This window comes from Dasypus novemcinctus, chromosome 11, assembly GCF_030445035.2.
Source record: "Dasypus novemcinctus isolate mDasNov1 chromosome 11, mDasNov1.1.hap2, whole genome shotgun sequence".
In the NCBI taxonomy this organism is placed as follows: Eukaryota; Metazoa; Chordata; class Mammalia; order Cingulata; family Dasypodidae; genus Dasypus; species Dasypus novemcinctus.
Genome location: NC_080683.1, coordinates 76,572,055 through 76,588,651, shown reverse-complemented (window position 1 = coordinate 76,588,651; position 16,597 = coordinate 76,572,055). Strand labels below are relative to the sequence as shown.

The 16,597-nt window shown below is 43.0% G+C and overlaps 1 protein-coding gene across 6 annotated transcripts in view; it reads right to left on the bottom strand.

Moving 5' to 3' along the window:
• GRIK2 (glutamate ionotropic receptor kainate type subunit 2) overlaps positions 1–16,178 on the bottom strand; it is a 764,129-nt gene extending 747,951 nt beyond the window's left edge. For 3 of the 6 annotated variants that reach the window (XM_058307194.2, XM_058307193.2, XM_058307191.1), the window contains exons 1-2: positions 14,641–15,152; positions 9,066–9,472 (exon numbers count right to left, since the gene is read on the bottom strand). In XM_058307194.2, coding sequence (XP_058163177.1) covers positions 9,066–9,180 — 115 coding nt within the window. In that variant the 5' untranslated portion in view covers positions 9,181–9,472; positions 14,641–15,152. Of the gene's footprint in view, positions 1–9,065; positions 9,473–14,126; positions 15,153–15,594 lie in introns of those variants that run through there. The other 3 variants (XM_071218609.1, XM_071218610.1, XM_058307192.1) reach the window with 3 other exon arrangements.
• Positions 16,179–16,597: the final 419 nt, after the last annotated feature.

Here is a 16,597-nt window from a genome sequence, read left to right as displayed (position 1 = left end):
AATTTTCCCTGCCCTCTCCCAAAACAGTATTTTTTACAGGTCCCAGCCACAGTCCCATCTCTCCTAAAAAAAATCCAAGTACACATAATTTCCTTTAAACTACTATAGAATATATTTTCTGTACCACTTTAATATATATTTATCTTTTCTTTCTAATTTGGATTACAAACTCATTGAGGTCGGCATTTGGGTCTTAGAATTCCCAAATGCCTGACACATGCTCCAATCACTATCTGTTGGATGACTAAACATGGGGAAAAAGAAATTGGACACAGGGTATATTAGTCAGCCAAAGGGGTGCTAATGCAAAATACCAGAAATCTGTTGGTTTTTATAAAGGGTATTTATTTGGGGTAGACGCTTATAGTTACAAGGTCCTAAAGAGTCCAACTCAAGGTACCATAAGAGGTACTTCCTCACCAAAATCTGTTGCCACATGTTGAAGCAAGATGTCAGGCGATGCCTTCAAGGGTTCAGCCTTCCTCTTTCTGCAAAAGGCTCCATGGGCCCAGCTTCTTCTGATCTCAGCTGTAGGTTGGAGGGCTAGTTTCTTTCTGGGCTCAGCTGTTCTGGTCTTCTCAGTAAAGTCAGCTGTAAACTATCAGGCAAATGGCTCATCTCTCTTCCTGGGGCCAAAGAATCAAACCTGACAGGTTCTCTCCTCTTCCTTGTCTATTGAATTCTCTCTATTCCTCTGTGTATCTTCTGTGTGTGTGTCCATTTATATAATCCACTGAGGGGGCAGGGACTCAGCCCTGCAGCCCGAATGATCAAAGCCCTAACACTGATTTAATCAAGTAAAAGTAAAGCCTTTGAATTTAAATCAATCAAAAGGTAACATGACCACAGGAAAAGACCAGTTTACAAACAATATATATCTCTTTTTGAAATTCATAAATAATATTGAACTGCCACAGAGGGTAAGGGAAAACTATTACAAACATAGATTGGAGAGGGCTACAGAAAAATATAAAAAGGTAAAAAGCAAACTATGAGGTAATCTTCTATAAAAGAGAAAGTAATGATAAGAAAGTAGACAAATACCTAATGGAGCCACCAAAACCAATGGTTCTTTCTGAAACTGATGTGAAGCACAGGAGATAAACAGCTAAAGGCATTCAGGGGTTATCCCAGGAAACAGCATAATTTAGTGAAAAATATCACTAGGCTAGCAGTCAGGATACTTATGTTTTGGTCTAAAATCAGGTATTATCTGTGACTAGAACAAACTACTTAACTGCCCTGGGCAATTTAGGATACTATATTAAATAGTATACTATTTAGGAGACTATACTAAATTTAGGATACTCTACTTCATGATCTTTCCCTCTGGAGTGACCATTTTAGGATTCAATAGTTTTCATTCATCCTGAAATATTTTCTATTTCATTTTCTCTGCAGAAGGAACCTGAACGTACTAAAAAGTATAATCTGAATGCAGAAATTTCTGTTAGTAAAAAGAAAGGTAGGATTAAAAAGACCATAAAATAGACCAAATGTTTATGATTATATTTAAGCTTCACACACAGAACATTTCTTTACATTGGCTTTGCTTACTTGATCATTTTAGCTGAGTGTCATTCCCATCGTGATAGGTCAAGGACTGGTAAAGTAACTGAGTTGGAGACAGAAAAGGGAATTAGGGGCAAAACCTTTCAAATACTTGCTTTAGTTCAATGATGGAAAAAGTAATTTGTTGATTTTAAAAAGCTGTGAAAATCATTTAAAGATCCTTCTGAATGGGAGGAAATATGTCTGTAAGAATTTCACTGACAGCTTATTTCCAATAATTACATATGCTTAAAGATTTGGACAAATACTAGCAAAAAAAAGATCAATTTCCAAAGCCTTGGGATGTCTGGCAGTAAATCTAGAAAAGGCTATGCATCAAATGACATTTGACTTCCCTTTTCTCAGCCTCCCCTCCACATCCCTGTTAATCACTCAGCAATCCCTTAGGCACCCAGTGTGCCCTTTGTATCTAAGCATCTCTGTCACAGACAGAATCAAATGATCTAATAAAGTCATCTAAACTCTACAGTCTTTGGAACTATATGTGCTCTTCCTTCCAAAATATACTTGTCTTAAAATAAAGCCAAGGAAAAGGGCAAATGCTTATTTTAACCAAAAAGAAAGATTAATGATAGAATTACATGTATCAGTGGGGAAATTATCTGAAAGACCCAACCTCTTCAGACCCCTTCAGCTCTTCACACAGTGGTCCTACTTGCTACTGCCCTGGCGTGCTACTAAATCCAGAAAGAAATGCTCAATTTTAATTAAGGAGATAAAGGGTTTTAATCAATCTATAGGCAGAAACCCATACCAAATTCTGTATCTGAATGTTGCTGTGATTAGAAAGGAGTCTCAAAGTCCCAGATACAAATATAAAAGGACAAATAAAATATCCCACAGAAAGGTTTTGAGAGTCGTCTCTAACCTTCCACTCACATTAACATGGATTACTTTTATCAGATTAGATATTGCCACTTTGAAATTGGAAAAGTATAAAATGTTAGACCATAAGTATGGGAGGCCAGAGAAAAATAAGTCTTACTTGTTTGGAGACTGAGGAGGAGTGAGAAAAGCATGTGTGCCTTAGAGAACCTGTAGAATGCGGAGAGAGCAGGAAGGTGAAAACCAGGAAATGTTGGGCATACACCCACCTGCTGACTGCTTTTGGTTTGGGTTTTTAAAAACAGTGTGCAATTTAAACGTGGTACATTTTTATATGAAAAACTGGGTTTCAGGCATTTCTGGAAAAATCAGTGGAACTAAACCTTGAATAGGCAATTCCACAGGCAAGAAATAGCTGAAGGGGTGAACAGTCTCCTAAGAGACTGAAGTTTGACTTTCAACCCAGGGATTGACCATCCTTTAGTTTTCCCAGTATAAAGCAAGGAAGCACCCTTTTTCCTAAAGCAGAAGGAACCTGAATGTAAACACCTGAATGCAGAAGTTTTAGTAAGAAAAAGAACAGGATTAAAAAGTTAACATAAAATAGGCTAAATGCCTATGATTACAATGAAACTACAGAAACAGAACATACATCTGCAGTTTCTATATTTCAGATAAGCTTTGTTGAGTTTATAAGGGAAAAAAATTTCAAAGTTTGAAAGAAAAGTCAAATCTGTTTTTTTCTACTATAGAAAAAAAGGATTAATCAACAACACTCTCAACACCCTGCATACTTTCACAGAATTCAGAATTCCTTTTGTTTTTGAAGTGAGAGAGACGTTTAATTCCATTTATAAAGCTAGTTCTTGAAAATATTTCCTTAGTGAAACTTGGTCCTAAACCTAGGTTCACAGAATATGATGAAGGTCTGAAGAAAGCTTATTTAACCTACATTAAATCTTGATAATGCATTAATGAGTCTTTTAAAGGGATAATTTTAATTCCCCAATCTTCAGCCATAAAGACTATATTGCGCTAATCTGCCTTGCCCTTTCAATTAAACTTGTTAAGGGCGTTCTATTTAGTCAGCACCCTGAATGGGCCATTAAAATTCTTGTTCGGTAAGAGTTGTGTTCAGTGCTCTGTTGTTTTAAATTCCATTAAATCCAAATGGTCTTTATCGCCCCATGACCACTGTGACTTCAATCAGCCAATTTAATTACCTTACAAAATTGTCAGCAGAAGCAGTAAAGAAAAACAGGAAGCCCTATGATGTTATCAGATTGAAATCTTCCTCTTCAGTGCTTAATCTAGACCAGTCAATAATGATGATGTGCACCTACTTCCTTCCCTTTGAGAGGCTTTTGACCTTACCATTCATGCTAAGATGTAGGGTTTAGGATTCATTTGAAACACTTCTAGCACTTGATAACTGAACAACAAATTGAAAGCCATAGAAAAGCTTCACCACCCAAATGCAAAACAATCAACACCTACATTTCAATATACCTAATCATTCAACTGAGGAGCAACTAAGATCTCCTACAAACCCCAGTTATTATGCATGCAGTAGATTAATGATTTAAGTATAGCACAGTGGAAAGACAATCAACTACTTTCTGCCCTGATATGTAAAAACAGTCATCAATTATTTCCAGGAAATAAGTGTAATTGGAGCTACCATAACACAGTTAAGTACTAAGAACAGAAGGGGGAACTGAAATTATTATTCTCACTTTAACATTAAATTTCTAACCATACAACAACAAAGCATATCCTTTCTCAGAAATTATGATTATTAAGTGGCATTGATGAGAATGTCATCATTAGCACACACCCCACTTAATTTAATGGTGAATAGACTTGAAAAGTCTCTGATAATCAATAAGTCCAAGTTTGTTCTATGGTATTTTCGTCCTTTGTGTGGGAGCATTTTACATTAACTTTCCTGAGCTGAGTAAATGTTGAAACAGTGTCAGTTGAGAATTCAGGGAATGAACACACTGCAATCATCACCTGAATTAAACCAAAAGCAGAGCTTATATGAAGAAATGTCTACTGCTATATAAACCCTTGTTCTCTTCTGAAAGACAACCTCACAAAGCCTGAAAGTGTGTTGAGTTCCCTGAGTCTGGGTGAAGGTAGAGTGTTATTTCTAGAGAACGAAAAGATCATTTTTCAGTCGGTTTCTGAAACGATTGTGACTCCGATGATAGATCTATCACATCAGAGTTATTCTTTGAAGCTTTAAAAATAAGTACGAACTTATGAGAAAAAAGAAACAGATTTTTTTTTCAAAGCGTGGTCGTTGTGTTGGCGATTCTTGGAAATATTTCCCCGCTTCCTTTCCAGAGCTCAGCTGAGCAGATGTTTGGGCTTCTACTGTTACAGAATAGCCCCAAATACTCCCCTATCCCCGCCTCCCAGGAGTCAGTTTTCCTGCTACCAGATGTAAGGCCACTCCTCCAGCCCGCCCACCTCACCTCCCAAAGGAAGAAGGAGCGCTTTCAAAGAACTTGGAGAGAGTGACGGCTTGCAAGCTCAGTCAATTCCCTCACACTACTAGATATTGTAGTACATCTGCTACTAATTATTATATCTGGGAGCACACGAGATGCCTGGAAAAATAGGGGTATTTCCATAGGAACTTTTCTCCGTTTTCTCCCACGTCGCAGGGTTTAACTTCTGGGCTGTCCCCAAGCTGCCTTTACCTTCTGCGTGAGCGCCTGGAGATGACTGCGCGCCGTGCCAGGGACGCTTGGCCAGGGCTCTGTGAGAGGAGGGAGGGAAGACCTCCACTGGAAAACCTTTTATCAAAGACACTCTGTGGGTTTGCTTATGAGAGAAGTTAGGTGGAAACATCAGAAGGGAGGCTGTGGCCTAGCATATGCGCAGCTCCTCAGAAAAGACTGTTCCGGAAAAGTTGCCTAAGAGTTAGGGAGCAAGTTTATGCTGACGTCTTTGCTAAATTCTAGTTCAAAAAACTCTGAAAAACAACCTGACCTTAAAGATCGTAAACAAGCGGCGAGTTTGGAGTGATTTCTTAGAGAAGATGCGTAAACATGCTAAAGACTCCAGACTGCGAGGCTGAGGCCAACCCTGGCCAGAGCCTCGCAGGGCCGGTTACTCTGCCACCCACGCTTCCCCAGCAGCGGAGCGGCCAGGAATGCACCCAGAAGAGAAGATCCCGCTAAAGTGACAAAAAAAGAAACGTTCAAGTACCGCCAAACCGCAAACTCAACTGAGAAACCTTGGAATTAGGGACCACGCCCCCGCGGATGGAAACCTTCCGCCTTCGTCTTCTGCCGCAGGCGGAGAGGCAGCTGCGGAGAAACAAAGGTCCCTGCTTTACACAGGGCGGGGACGCGCAGCACCCCGAAGCGCGAGCGCTTAGGGGAGGCCTGGCTGGGACGTCTGGCTGGGATGTCGTACTCCGCAGAAAAGCCGTCCAGAGGACGTCGGACTCGGTCTGGGGCTGGGGAACTGACCTTCTAACCGTTCGAGTTGCACTTTGCCACCGACAACATGTTCTCTGGGTGGACGCCCGGGAGAAGCCAAGCTGTACTGAGCCAGGGTCGAAGACTGGGAGACCACCGCCACCCAGGCAAGGCGCCCGCCCGCCCGCCTGCGAGTTGCTGACTCTTTGGCTAACCCTCAGATCGCTTCCGCCCTAGCTCCGGACGGTCTCAAAGCTCCGGGAAAGCGCTCTAGTGTCGGCGCTCCCGAGACCTCCCTGGGAGGTTTGCTAAGTGGCTGCGTAAGAGTTTCCGGGGTGCGCTGCCCGGCGGGAGCCAGGCCGAAGGGGGAGAGGGAGATTCGGACAGAGATGTTTCTGAGCTATTGCACAAGTTTTCTTGGGCACTAGAGAAGAGTTCGTTGTGTCAAAGTTGCAGACTTCCTTGGAGAGAGCGTAATTGTTCACGTGTGTGTGTGTGTGTGTGTGTGTGTGTGTGTGCCGGCGCGCGCTTAAGACGGAAGAGGGAGACGAGGGCCAGCACCCTGGGTGGAAACTTCACTTCTCTCCACAGACTGACAGGAGGGTGCAGGGTCGAGTCACACCGTGGTGGGTGCGGGGGAACAACAGCAGCGAGCCCCTGACCTTGTATTTCCACCACCAGCTGGGCTGGGGGACTGGGGCGGCCGCCCGGCCTGGCTCCAGCGGTTGCCATAGCACCGCGGCGGAGGCGCGGGGCTGACAGCTCCAAGCCTCACAGGGAGGAGGGGGTGGCGCTCACAGGCGCCTCCCGAGCAGAGGCGGCCCGCCACCGCCCAGGGGCAGCTGCTACACCAGCAACTCCAACCCCTTTCCTTCCAAGGCATGGGATCAGGGATGAAGCTCTGGTTCGCCTTTTGAGCCAAAGGTGATTATAAGCTTTCTCAAAAATGGCTTATACGCGCTTATCCAACCATCCACTACTCTCAAAACATGTTTTCCCAGAAGAAAATAAAACTCCGATCAATGCATCAAAGTAGCCCCAAAAGGGAAATGTTCCAGGGATTAGAACGTATACAGTCCTTTCCCACAACTCAGGTCAGAAATCAGAGAAAATGGATATCCACATGGAAGATGTTTGAAGTTAATGGAGAAAATAAGCTATGTATAAAATTGAGCGGTTGATTTGGGGTATCAAAGGGCAGGTGGGGGGAGCTCTTTACCTGGCACCTTGTTTCTTAGGAGGGACATTATTAGTTAAGAAAGGTCTAGGAAAATGTATTTTTGTGTATGTATCTGCTTTTTTGGAAAGCTTCTATGCACTCTTCTACAGTCCCCAAGATTTTTAAATAGGAAGATATGAAATGATCAGCGAATATAACAATCTAATGATTCAGCAAATATTGTGCTGCAAGGCCAGAGGAGCAATAATTAAATCTTTACAGTTTTGGTGGCAGTTTTCCACCTTCAAATCTTTTCTTCCCCCACCCGGTTACCAATGCACATTCATTCACAAACACCCATCAGAAGCCACATTGTATTCCAAATAAGTAGGTTGTGCTACTCAAAATATTCAACAAACTACCAGACTATAGCATTTATGGAACTTGAAACAGAACTGCCAAACACACACACACACACACACACACACACTTGCAGTGATATGAGAATCTGTTTAAACCCATCCAAAGAAACAAGCATTCTTGTAGATGCTTGTTGCTAAGAGCAACATGCTAAGTACAGTCTAAAGGCATGAAGAAGATAGGAAAACAACAGTAGGAATTCAAGAATTCATAATCCATTGTGTTTTTTTTTTGTCATGACCAGTCTTGCCTCAGGCATAGGTAGCTGAAGGGGAGGAAGATGATGGGGGATCCCTTTCTTAATATATGAAAAGTATTCCTACCTTGGTTCCACAAAGCCTAGGAGAAATGGTGAATTTTATCGTTTGAGTAAAAGCATATGGGAGAAAGGAAAGACAAAAGATGCTGTTGATATAATAGATGTAGGTGATGATTCTTACATTTGAATTTGACTAAGAGACAATGTATCTGCTTTTATCCCAAAGACATACTTGAGATTACAGGGTTTCCAGCACTCTCTGGTCTAAATCCACTTGAATTGTCAAAGGAGACCCCCACGGTGGGAGCATTTACTTACTTGGCTGTCTCACCTCTCACTTATCTACTTTAGGGAACTTTCCCTAACTAGTTCTGTACCTGCTAAAACTCACTCCATTGGCCATCTAGAGCCGCTGAGCACTGCCCACGCTTCATTTCCTCCAAGCAGACCTTCTGAGCAAGGTTTTCACCAGAGTCCTATGTTCGTTTTTCCTTTGAGCTCTAAGGAGTTCTTGATTCCTGAGAAAAGCGACAAATTCCCCTAAAATATAACCGCTGCTTAGGCTCTTTTATCACGCCAGCATAAGATAGAGATGCAGAATTGGAGACACACGCTAACCACCACTGCCGTTAATGATTTATTAGTCCGGGACGCACAGTGAATGGCTGTGATACTGGAACTCTCACGTTAAAAAGCAAGCCAACAAAAACAAACCGAAAAAAAAGCCTTTCTTATCATAAGGCTATGTCGCTCAGGCTGAGCAGCAGACTCCCCCTTAAGTAGTATCTTAAACGTTATAGCAATATTTTTTAAAGCTCCGCGTCCGGGTTAAGGTGCCAGGGACTGGAAAAACGCTGAAATTACTCCCCCCCCCCCCCCCCCAATTTTTTTTTTTTTTCCTGGCAAAAGAATTTTTTTAAAAAATCAAAAGGGCTAGCGCCTTTCATTTGCGCGTCAGGCTACTAAGAGCAAGCGGACAGTCCCAACTCGCCAGAGTTACCAGATATTAACTCATCAACCCTACAAACTGGGAGGCGTGCAGCCCCAGCGCTCACGTTTGCGCCTACAGCGCAGCCCGCGGAGCCCGGGAGACTCCGGTGGAGACAGGAGGCACGGCGGCCGACCGTGCCCCCAGAGTCATCACCAGCTCTGTGGTAGGTTACTATGGAAGTAATGCAGCGACCACTACTACACACTGGCACTCCCTTCATCCTCCCGCGGCTAGAAAAATACAAGAGAAGCACGGGGGGTTCCTTAAGCCCCGGGGAGGCGATGGAGCAGTGAACAGCTCGGAAAGCACGGAGCCCACCGCCAGGCAGAGCGAATCCTCTGTTTACATCCGGCTGCCTCGGAGCCCAATTCCAAGCGATGGAGGGGAGCGGGGGAATCTTACCAAATCTTAGTACATGTGTGGTTCCTTGAGAATATCCAATCCACAGTAAACAGAGCAGTAGTTTAATGGTACGCCTGAAGACTGGATTACTTAGAATCGGGGAAATAATCTTCATGGTGTTTCTGTTTCCACACGCGCGGCACCCACTTCCCCGGTCTAACGTTACGCTCCCGGTTCCGGCAGGAATGAGGATGCGTCGAGTGGTGGCCGCAGACACGATCACGGCATGGTCACAGAGAGAGGAAGGAGTCTACGCTTCCCAAACCCATTAGCAATCGCTGCATGTTCTTCACTCACTGCGCCAAGGAGCAACCTTCCACTGCAAGGGATGGTGGGACATCCATGTTACTTGGGAAGCATCCGAGAGAAATCCAGCCCGCACACCCACAATGTCCGGCCGCGCGAACCTAGGGAAGCAGAGGAGGAGGAAAATCAACGGGGAAATTTATCCCTGGAAACGGCAGACGTATCGATAACAAGCCACAGTCCCAGCACAAAAGGCGCTTTGCTCGCAAAGGTTTTGCCAGGCCCTATTCTACTGCACTGCTGCACAGCTTCTGACGTTAAGCCAAGATTAAGTGAGAAAAATTGAGATAGCTGCTCGCCTCTTAAGGCACTCTGCCAGGGAGCATCCTAATATCTATTATGCAACCGATCTGATCGCCTACCTTAAGTTGCAAAGAAGAAGTCGGGTTGACGGGGAGAAAAATGCTTTTATTTTCAATAAGTCCTTGCTAAGAGTGTAACTGGTGTGTGCAGTAAACTTGTTACAATCAACTAATGAATTTTAATAGATGACTACCTAAGTTGAAGTCACTTTGCATAGGAGTTGTTTAAAAGGAAGTAGCCTAAGACGATGCAATTTACTGAAAAATCTAACCTGTTTAGATTTAAAAAGAATCTTATTTATACATTTTTATTTTTGCCAGCAATGAATAGATTGGAATGAAATTGGAGAGGTAAATGAAGTCTTTAAAACCTTGCATGGGACATTTCTTCATTACAACCTAGGAATAAAGAGAAATTTCTTCAAGTGGACTTTCGGGGGGGGGGGGGGAGTGAAACAGGAATATTAGGAATATTTCTTAAGCATTTTCATTCCATCTAAGATAATTATGCATACATAAAAGACAATAATGATTGAACTGATGCAGCAAATTTCAAAAAGTTCAATAACTTATGTTCAAATTGCTTCTGATATTGGTTTTCTGAACTTTTTTTTTTTAATTTAAGAGGTGGAATGTGGGATCATAGTTTGAACAATACCTAGTACCAAAAATGCTTTATCATCTGCTAATTTTCTTGTTGGAATATTTAGTTAGAGTGCTCAGGTAGTGATTGATTTGGCTTTTAAAAGTAGCTATTTATTCAAGAAAAAGTATAAAAATAGATTTTCTTTCAACATAAAAATACATACTCTTTGTTGAAAATAGGTAATATGCTCACCTTAAAGCACACAGATAAAAATATGTAATGCTAATATTTTATATTAGGAAGCAAAACTAACACAATTAGTAATACATGTATCACTGTTAGTATTTTTAAATGATTAAACAGCATAAAAGGCAAACTGTTGAACCTGTTTCTTACAATTAATCCCTTTTTTATTATAAACACCTAACAGGGCACTTTCCCTATAGGTTAAAGCTTATGGAAAAATATATAAACTCATAACCTATTTGAAGAGTATCAGTTTTTTAAAACAAGGGATGAAATGAGTATTACTTAAATCTTTTTATATTTCCCCCAAATAGCAAGAAAACCTGAATGTTTTCATTGCACCATAGTGATATTTTCAATCCACATTTTCTTAAGATGTTGTAAAATACTAACTGAAAAGAAGCCTACACTTTGAAAAGGCATCAAGTGGCCCTTTTTTTTAAGATGGAGGCATAACTGTAGTGTCAAAAATAAGTATCATGAATGGCTAGTTCTGCAGTCTAGCAGGCAATTCAATCAAATAATTTGACTATTTGAGCACTTTAAAAGGAACACCTAGTACAAAATTCAAGGGTATCTAGCGACTCCTTCAGTCCATGTTTAAAATATCTCTTGTAAAACATGTACAATTCAACGTGTTCTGTCTTGTATTTGCAGTCTCATTTATTCCATTCTATTTGAACATTTTGTTTTCGATTGTAGTAGAGATAATGACCACCAGGGAAACAATAGATAGTCTTAGTTTTAGTATTTTTCATCTACCAATATAATTGATATCTACTGCCTAAATATAACATATTCTATTGTGACTAATCAAAATATTGTAAATTTGCAGAGTAGCTGACATTTAATGGAATCTAAGAAAGCAAGATGTACCATAACTTCTTTTCCCTATATTCTGATAACATAATGGCATTTGAGATTACAGTTGAAAATTATCTACTAAAAGGTATAATTCTAAACTATTTAGTTTTGTGGAGTTATTTAATGACTGCCTAGTCAGAAATGTGAAATGTCAAGTTTTCAGATTCATGAAATTCTTACACAGTAAATTAAACAGTATGAATTTTTCTTACTATAATTGGCCCCCAAAGAATAAATTTTGCACATATGCTAATTTACTTTCATTTAAGCCATCACCTCACCTAAAAGATGTCAACACTATATACAGGAAGTGCACCTGTCCTGTTGGAACTTCTGCAAGACAGGAGACGACCTTTCTTCAGGACCGCGGACAGCGCTCCCGGCAAGGATTAATTCTGGAGTAAGCACACTGAAAGCACTACATTGTATGAGTATGTTATTTGAAGTGATAATGTTCAGATTTCTCACAGAACCAGAGAATTTGAATTCTTCATTGTTCACATTGTCAAGGGGACTGTTTTGTCAACTGTGTTCTGTGTATTTTTCAGTATGACTTACTGGGATTGCTTGACATTCCCAGGATATGCTGTTAATAGTCACCCTTCCTGGGGCATACTATCACATTAACTGTGAGTTCCCTCATGGGCGGTAAGATGCTTCTTTTCAATGCAAAAAAAAAAAATTTTTGCCTGAAAGACCCAAGAATTCAGAATACTGAAAAACATGCTGTCAATATCCATTGGCTAAAGACTTTCCAAAGTGTACAATTAGTTATTGCCTTGAAATTCTCCACCTCCAGATTTCCATCTGTTAGAAGAATATTCAGATTAATTCTCTTTCTTTTTCATTAAACTTCACTCACTCTTCAAGACAAAAAAAAAGGGAGGTGGGGACTAAATTACCTCCCGAATACTGCAACATAATAATGATTTAGTGGTATAAGATACCTTATAATAAGCAATTTTGAAATTACTATAAGTTCCTCCCCAATACTGATACCATTCATCAAGGTCTTGAACTAAATGAATGGTTGATAAAGTCAACTATTATACTGTATCTCACTGATCAGATTTAACTCCTTAAAAATTGTGTCAATCTGTAATTTGCCCTTTTCTTAAAGAAAAAATACCACTATTGGCATTTATAATTAGTAATACTGAATTTATACACCTTATTCCATGGTCTCAATTGCTTTTTTCTCATTTTAAACCATATGGCAATCTTTATTTCTAGAAGCAAAGCTCTGTAGGTTCCAAGGTCAAAGGAGAGATAATAAACTGCAAATGCATACATATATGCACATGCAGAGAATACCTGTGTCTAAAAGTAAGCCTCAAAAAATACCACAGGAGGCTGACATAAAGAGAAGGCGTATGATAAATTATCGAAGAAGAAAATGCATAGCATGTTCATGCAAAGCTTGTCCCAACAACAACAAAAAATGTCATTAGCTTCATCTTTCACTGTATTTTTATATTTGCTGACACTAATGACCATTATTCTTGGGCACTATTACTTGAGAAGCAATTTTAGTTTCCTATTCCTCCAGTGAAAATGAATCTTATTCTAGTTAACTGCCACCTGCTGGGACATGTACAAATGTGTAATAATCCTTATAACACAACATTTAAAAAGACAATACCTATCTGTACCTTTCACAGGAAACAGCAAATATATATCCCAGGACAACCTGAATTTCAAAGGTTCTTCCATGCTGTATCCATACTTTTTTTTCCTCATGAGATTCTTACTAAGGATTCCACTTCACTTGTCACTGAAGTCCTGCTGTTATGTGACATTTGAGACGACCTCATATTATAACACCTGACCCATTCTTCTATGCAAGTGGTCTGTTGTATTGCTGCTTAGCTAAAATAAACAGCCTCCCCATCCGTGGCATTAAAGGTGCCAGAGAACAAACTCAGGGCTGATTTCAGTTAAGACTACACTGTTGCACTTACACTTCATTCTTCCTGACTAAGAATGCAATGCAATCCCTTGTGATTCTGAATACATATTAGTTGTTCCACTAACATTCTACTGCACTTATGATTAATGGCAATTAGAGTTTGAATTAATTTTTAGATGCCAGAAAGAAGGGTATCTTAATTAAGGAATTGAATTGGACTAGATTTACATGTTCTGGGTCTTTTTTTTTTTAACTTCAGTCTGTAATCTTCAGTGGGTTTCAACAGAAGAAAACAAATAGGTAAGACCTATAACATCACTAATTTCTCTATTATCTTCCTCCTGAGTGTTTCATTTTTTGTTTGTTTTTTAAATAAGTTTCTAAGGCCACTGGGAGGAAGTTGCTAACTGCCCTGCAGGTTACAAAAATGGACTCTTTAAAAAGCCATAGGTTAAATGAACTTAGATAAATTAAGATTTAACTACTATTGCATATCTTCTAGCTTCTAAACTACAGATTACTTAAAAGCAAATGAATCAATCATCTCTTACGAAATGAAAATAATCATTAATCCAAATTCTGATGACAGAATACTTACAGTAAGAAGAGGAGGAAATGATAGAAGATAATCTGTGTGTTACCAAAAGGATGGTACTAGAAAGTTTTCTAATATCCCCTGTTCCCTAAACTGGAAATCATAGATTCTTAGATAAAGAAGCCGCAGCTTGGTCATGTTGCTTGCTAAAGAAACCCTATCTCCTTGAAGGTAAACATATCAGGGAGTGGTGGTTGTTAAAAGTTCTTGATATTTATTATATACCCTAGCAGCACCATTCAGTCCCTCTTACCCTATTGGAATGCCCTCTGACTTTTTTCAGGAGCTCTAGACACCGGCGCCGGTTAAAATGAATGTCTTTACCTCCTCAGCACAAAACTAAGGAGCAGGACTGATGGAAGGGTGGGTGGATGGAAGGAAGACTGAGAAGTTCGTCAGACCCACAGTCAGCACACAGCTTCTTGCCATCTGTCTCACTATCTTCGCCTCCAGTGAGTCCCAGTCGCTGAAGCCACTTCCTGACACGTCCACTTATTACATTATGTTATGTGGAGAACGCAAGCGCCTGTAGCCAGTTGCATGCATCCTTGACGGGAATCGGCTGAGACGAGCAGGACAAAGCCACTCTCCCCGAGTCGGTCCAGAGGGAGCCACCAGCGAACCAGGCTCCTCTGCACAGCTGTTTGCCTTCTTCCTTCTCTACAGGCGGAGAAAGCCCCTCGCCCACCCCTGTCTCTCCCGTCCTCCAGGGAACACACACCTCGGGAGGAAGCCCGGAGCCAAGCCCACACCGGGGAAGTCCTTACCTTCTTCTAGGGGCGAGGGGGACAGGTAGGGGGCGGGGTAGTCCTCGGGGAGGGGCCGCTGGCGGAGGTCGGGCGGGAAGTCCCCGGCTCCCGGGGCTGAGCAGCGCAGCCGCTGGCGCCGAGCGCGAGTGACGGTGACGGCGGCGGCCGAGACCTAGACCGGAGAGGAGCGGCGGCGGCAGCGGAGACGGACACGCCTCCTGGCGGGGGTTCCTCGCCTCTCGCTTTAAAGGCGCCGCACTTCTTTCCCTGCGGTCCCTGCGCTGCCTGGGCCGGCGCGACCACCAGGGCATAGGGCTCGCCTCTGGACTTCAAGGGAGAGCGCGCGAGAATCTGGGCGTTCCTGTACTTCGACCCTTGCGAACTCCCGGGCAGGGACTTCGCCCGTCGTGTGCACCCCGCCTGCGGGGAATGGGGGACCGGGACAGAGACGTTCTTTCAGGGAATGATGCAAATCGCCCTGAAATGTGCCTGACCCTGGGTAGTGACAACACGGATACAGAAGGCTGAGCGCGTTTGTTTCTGGATGAGGGCTTTTATAGCTCTCTAAAACCATAGCAACCAAACTTCTCCGCTGCCAGGGCTTGGTGAGCAGCTGGTAATCTCCGAAGTGCTCCTCCCTACCCTTAGTCCAACTACTGCCATTTCCCTTTGAGGTTTGCGAGGCAGATCATGACCTGTTTGTCTCCCGCCCCCACCTCTAGAGCACACACACAAATGGGAACCCTAGGGCTGCTAGGACCCCCGGAGTCACTGCGCCTTGGTGCCTGCCTCCCGCGGCAGAAAGGGACTTCTCCCGAGGGTGAGGGGGTCGGGGGGGCGTCTTTGTATCCATCAGGCGCCTTAAGGGTAGACGCGCCTCTCACCCCAGCCCTCCACTCCTGTCCCAAGGTTCCTGAACTCTCAATTCTGCAAACAGCAGAAGTTGACTTTGAGATCTGGTGGGCGTCTAACCTGAGGTCGCAGCTCAAAGATTGATGAAAGGAACCTGGGAGCATCCCCAATCGGGCGGTCGCCCGTCCAAGGTCTCTGGAGGGCTTTTCTAAAGGCCGGAGGTGGTGCGGTGCGGTGCGGCGCGCCTGAGTCGCCGAGTCTTCCCGCAGTTTCCCGGGAGAGGCTGCGGGTGGTGAGTGCACCAGGCTCCCCTCGCTTCTCAAAAGAAACGATTAGGTTCTACAAATAACCCCCGATTTCCGCTCCTCTGGGTCGGAAAAGTCAGCTTCTATTCAATACCGTTCCTATTTTATCCTCGGCCCTACAATATTTACTAGAGACAAGGCCTTAAGCAGCAGTTCCCCCCAGAGGAAGTTGGCGAGCAGCGATTCGCGAAGAAGTTTAAGTGAAGCTGCGCGGAAAGAGGCCAGGCGCCCTGGGTCTGGGAGATAATTTTCAAACCAATTGAAGGGGAGCAGGTGGGATCCCACGGCTTTGCCCTGAACCCGAGCAGACCCCATTTAAGCAGCACTCCAAACCCTGATTCCTAAGGCCCCGAAGGAGAGAGGTTCTGCGTCCTCGAAGACCAGTTCTCTCTGCTGGACAAAAGCGTTTGTCCTTTTGTTGCCTCCTTCCCTGCAGCCCTCGTAGAGTTAAGCCCTTGGCGGAGTCTGGCACCGCAGTGCCACCCTCCACGCCTGGCTCAGCCCATCCCCGAAACATACCAAAACTCATCCTGCTAAAGCCCTGCTTTCAAGCAAACTGTCTCTAAGCTAAATCACAGCCGGGATCTCTCCGTGCCCTCACCGCCGCCACATACCTACTGCGCCAGCGCGAATGGGGGCGATTTAGAACTTGGATTAGAAAGAGTTGAGTTAGTGGCAATGGAGAGTCCGTTAGTCGTTTAAAGAGCTCGGGGTGTCTGGGAAGCTCTCATAATTAAGTCAAAAGCGGCCTTGTAGTCCCCAGTAAATAAATAGACAACGACTCCATTGTACGTTGTGGAGCGGGCAGCACAGACGCG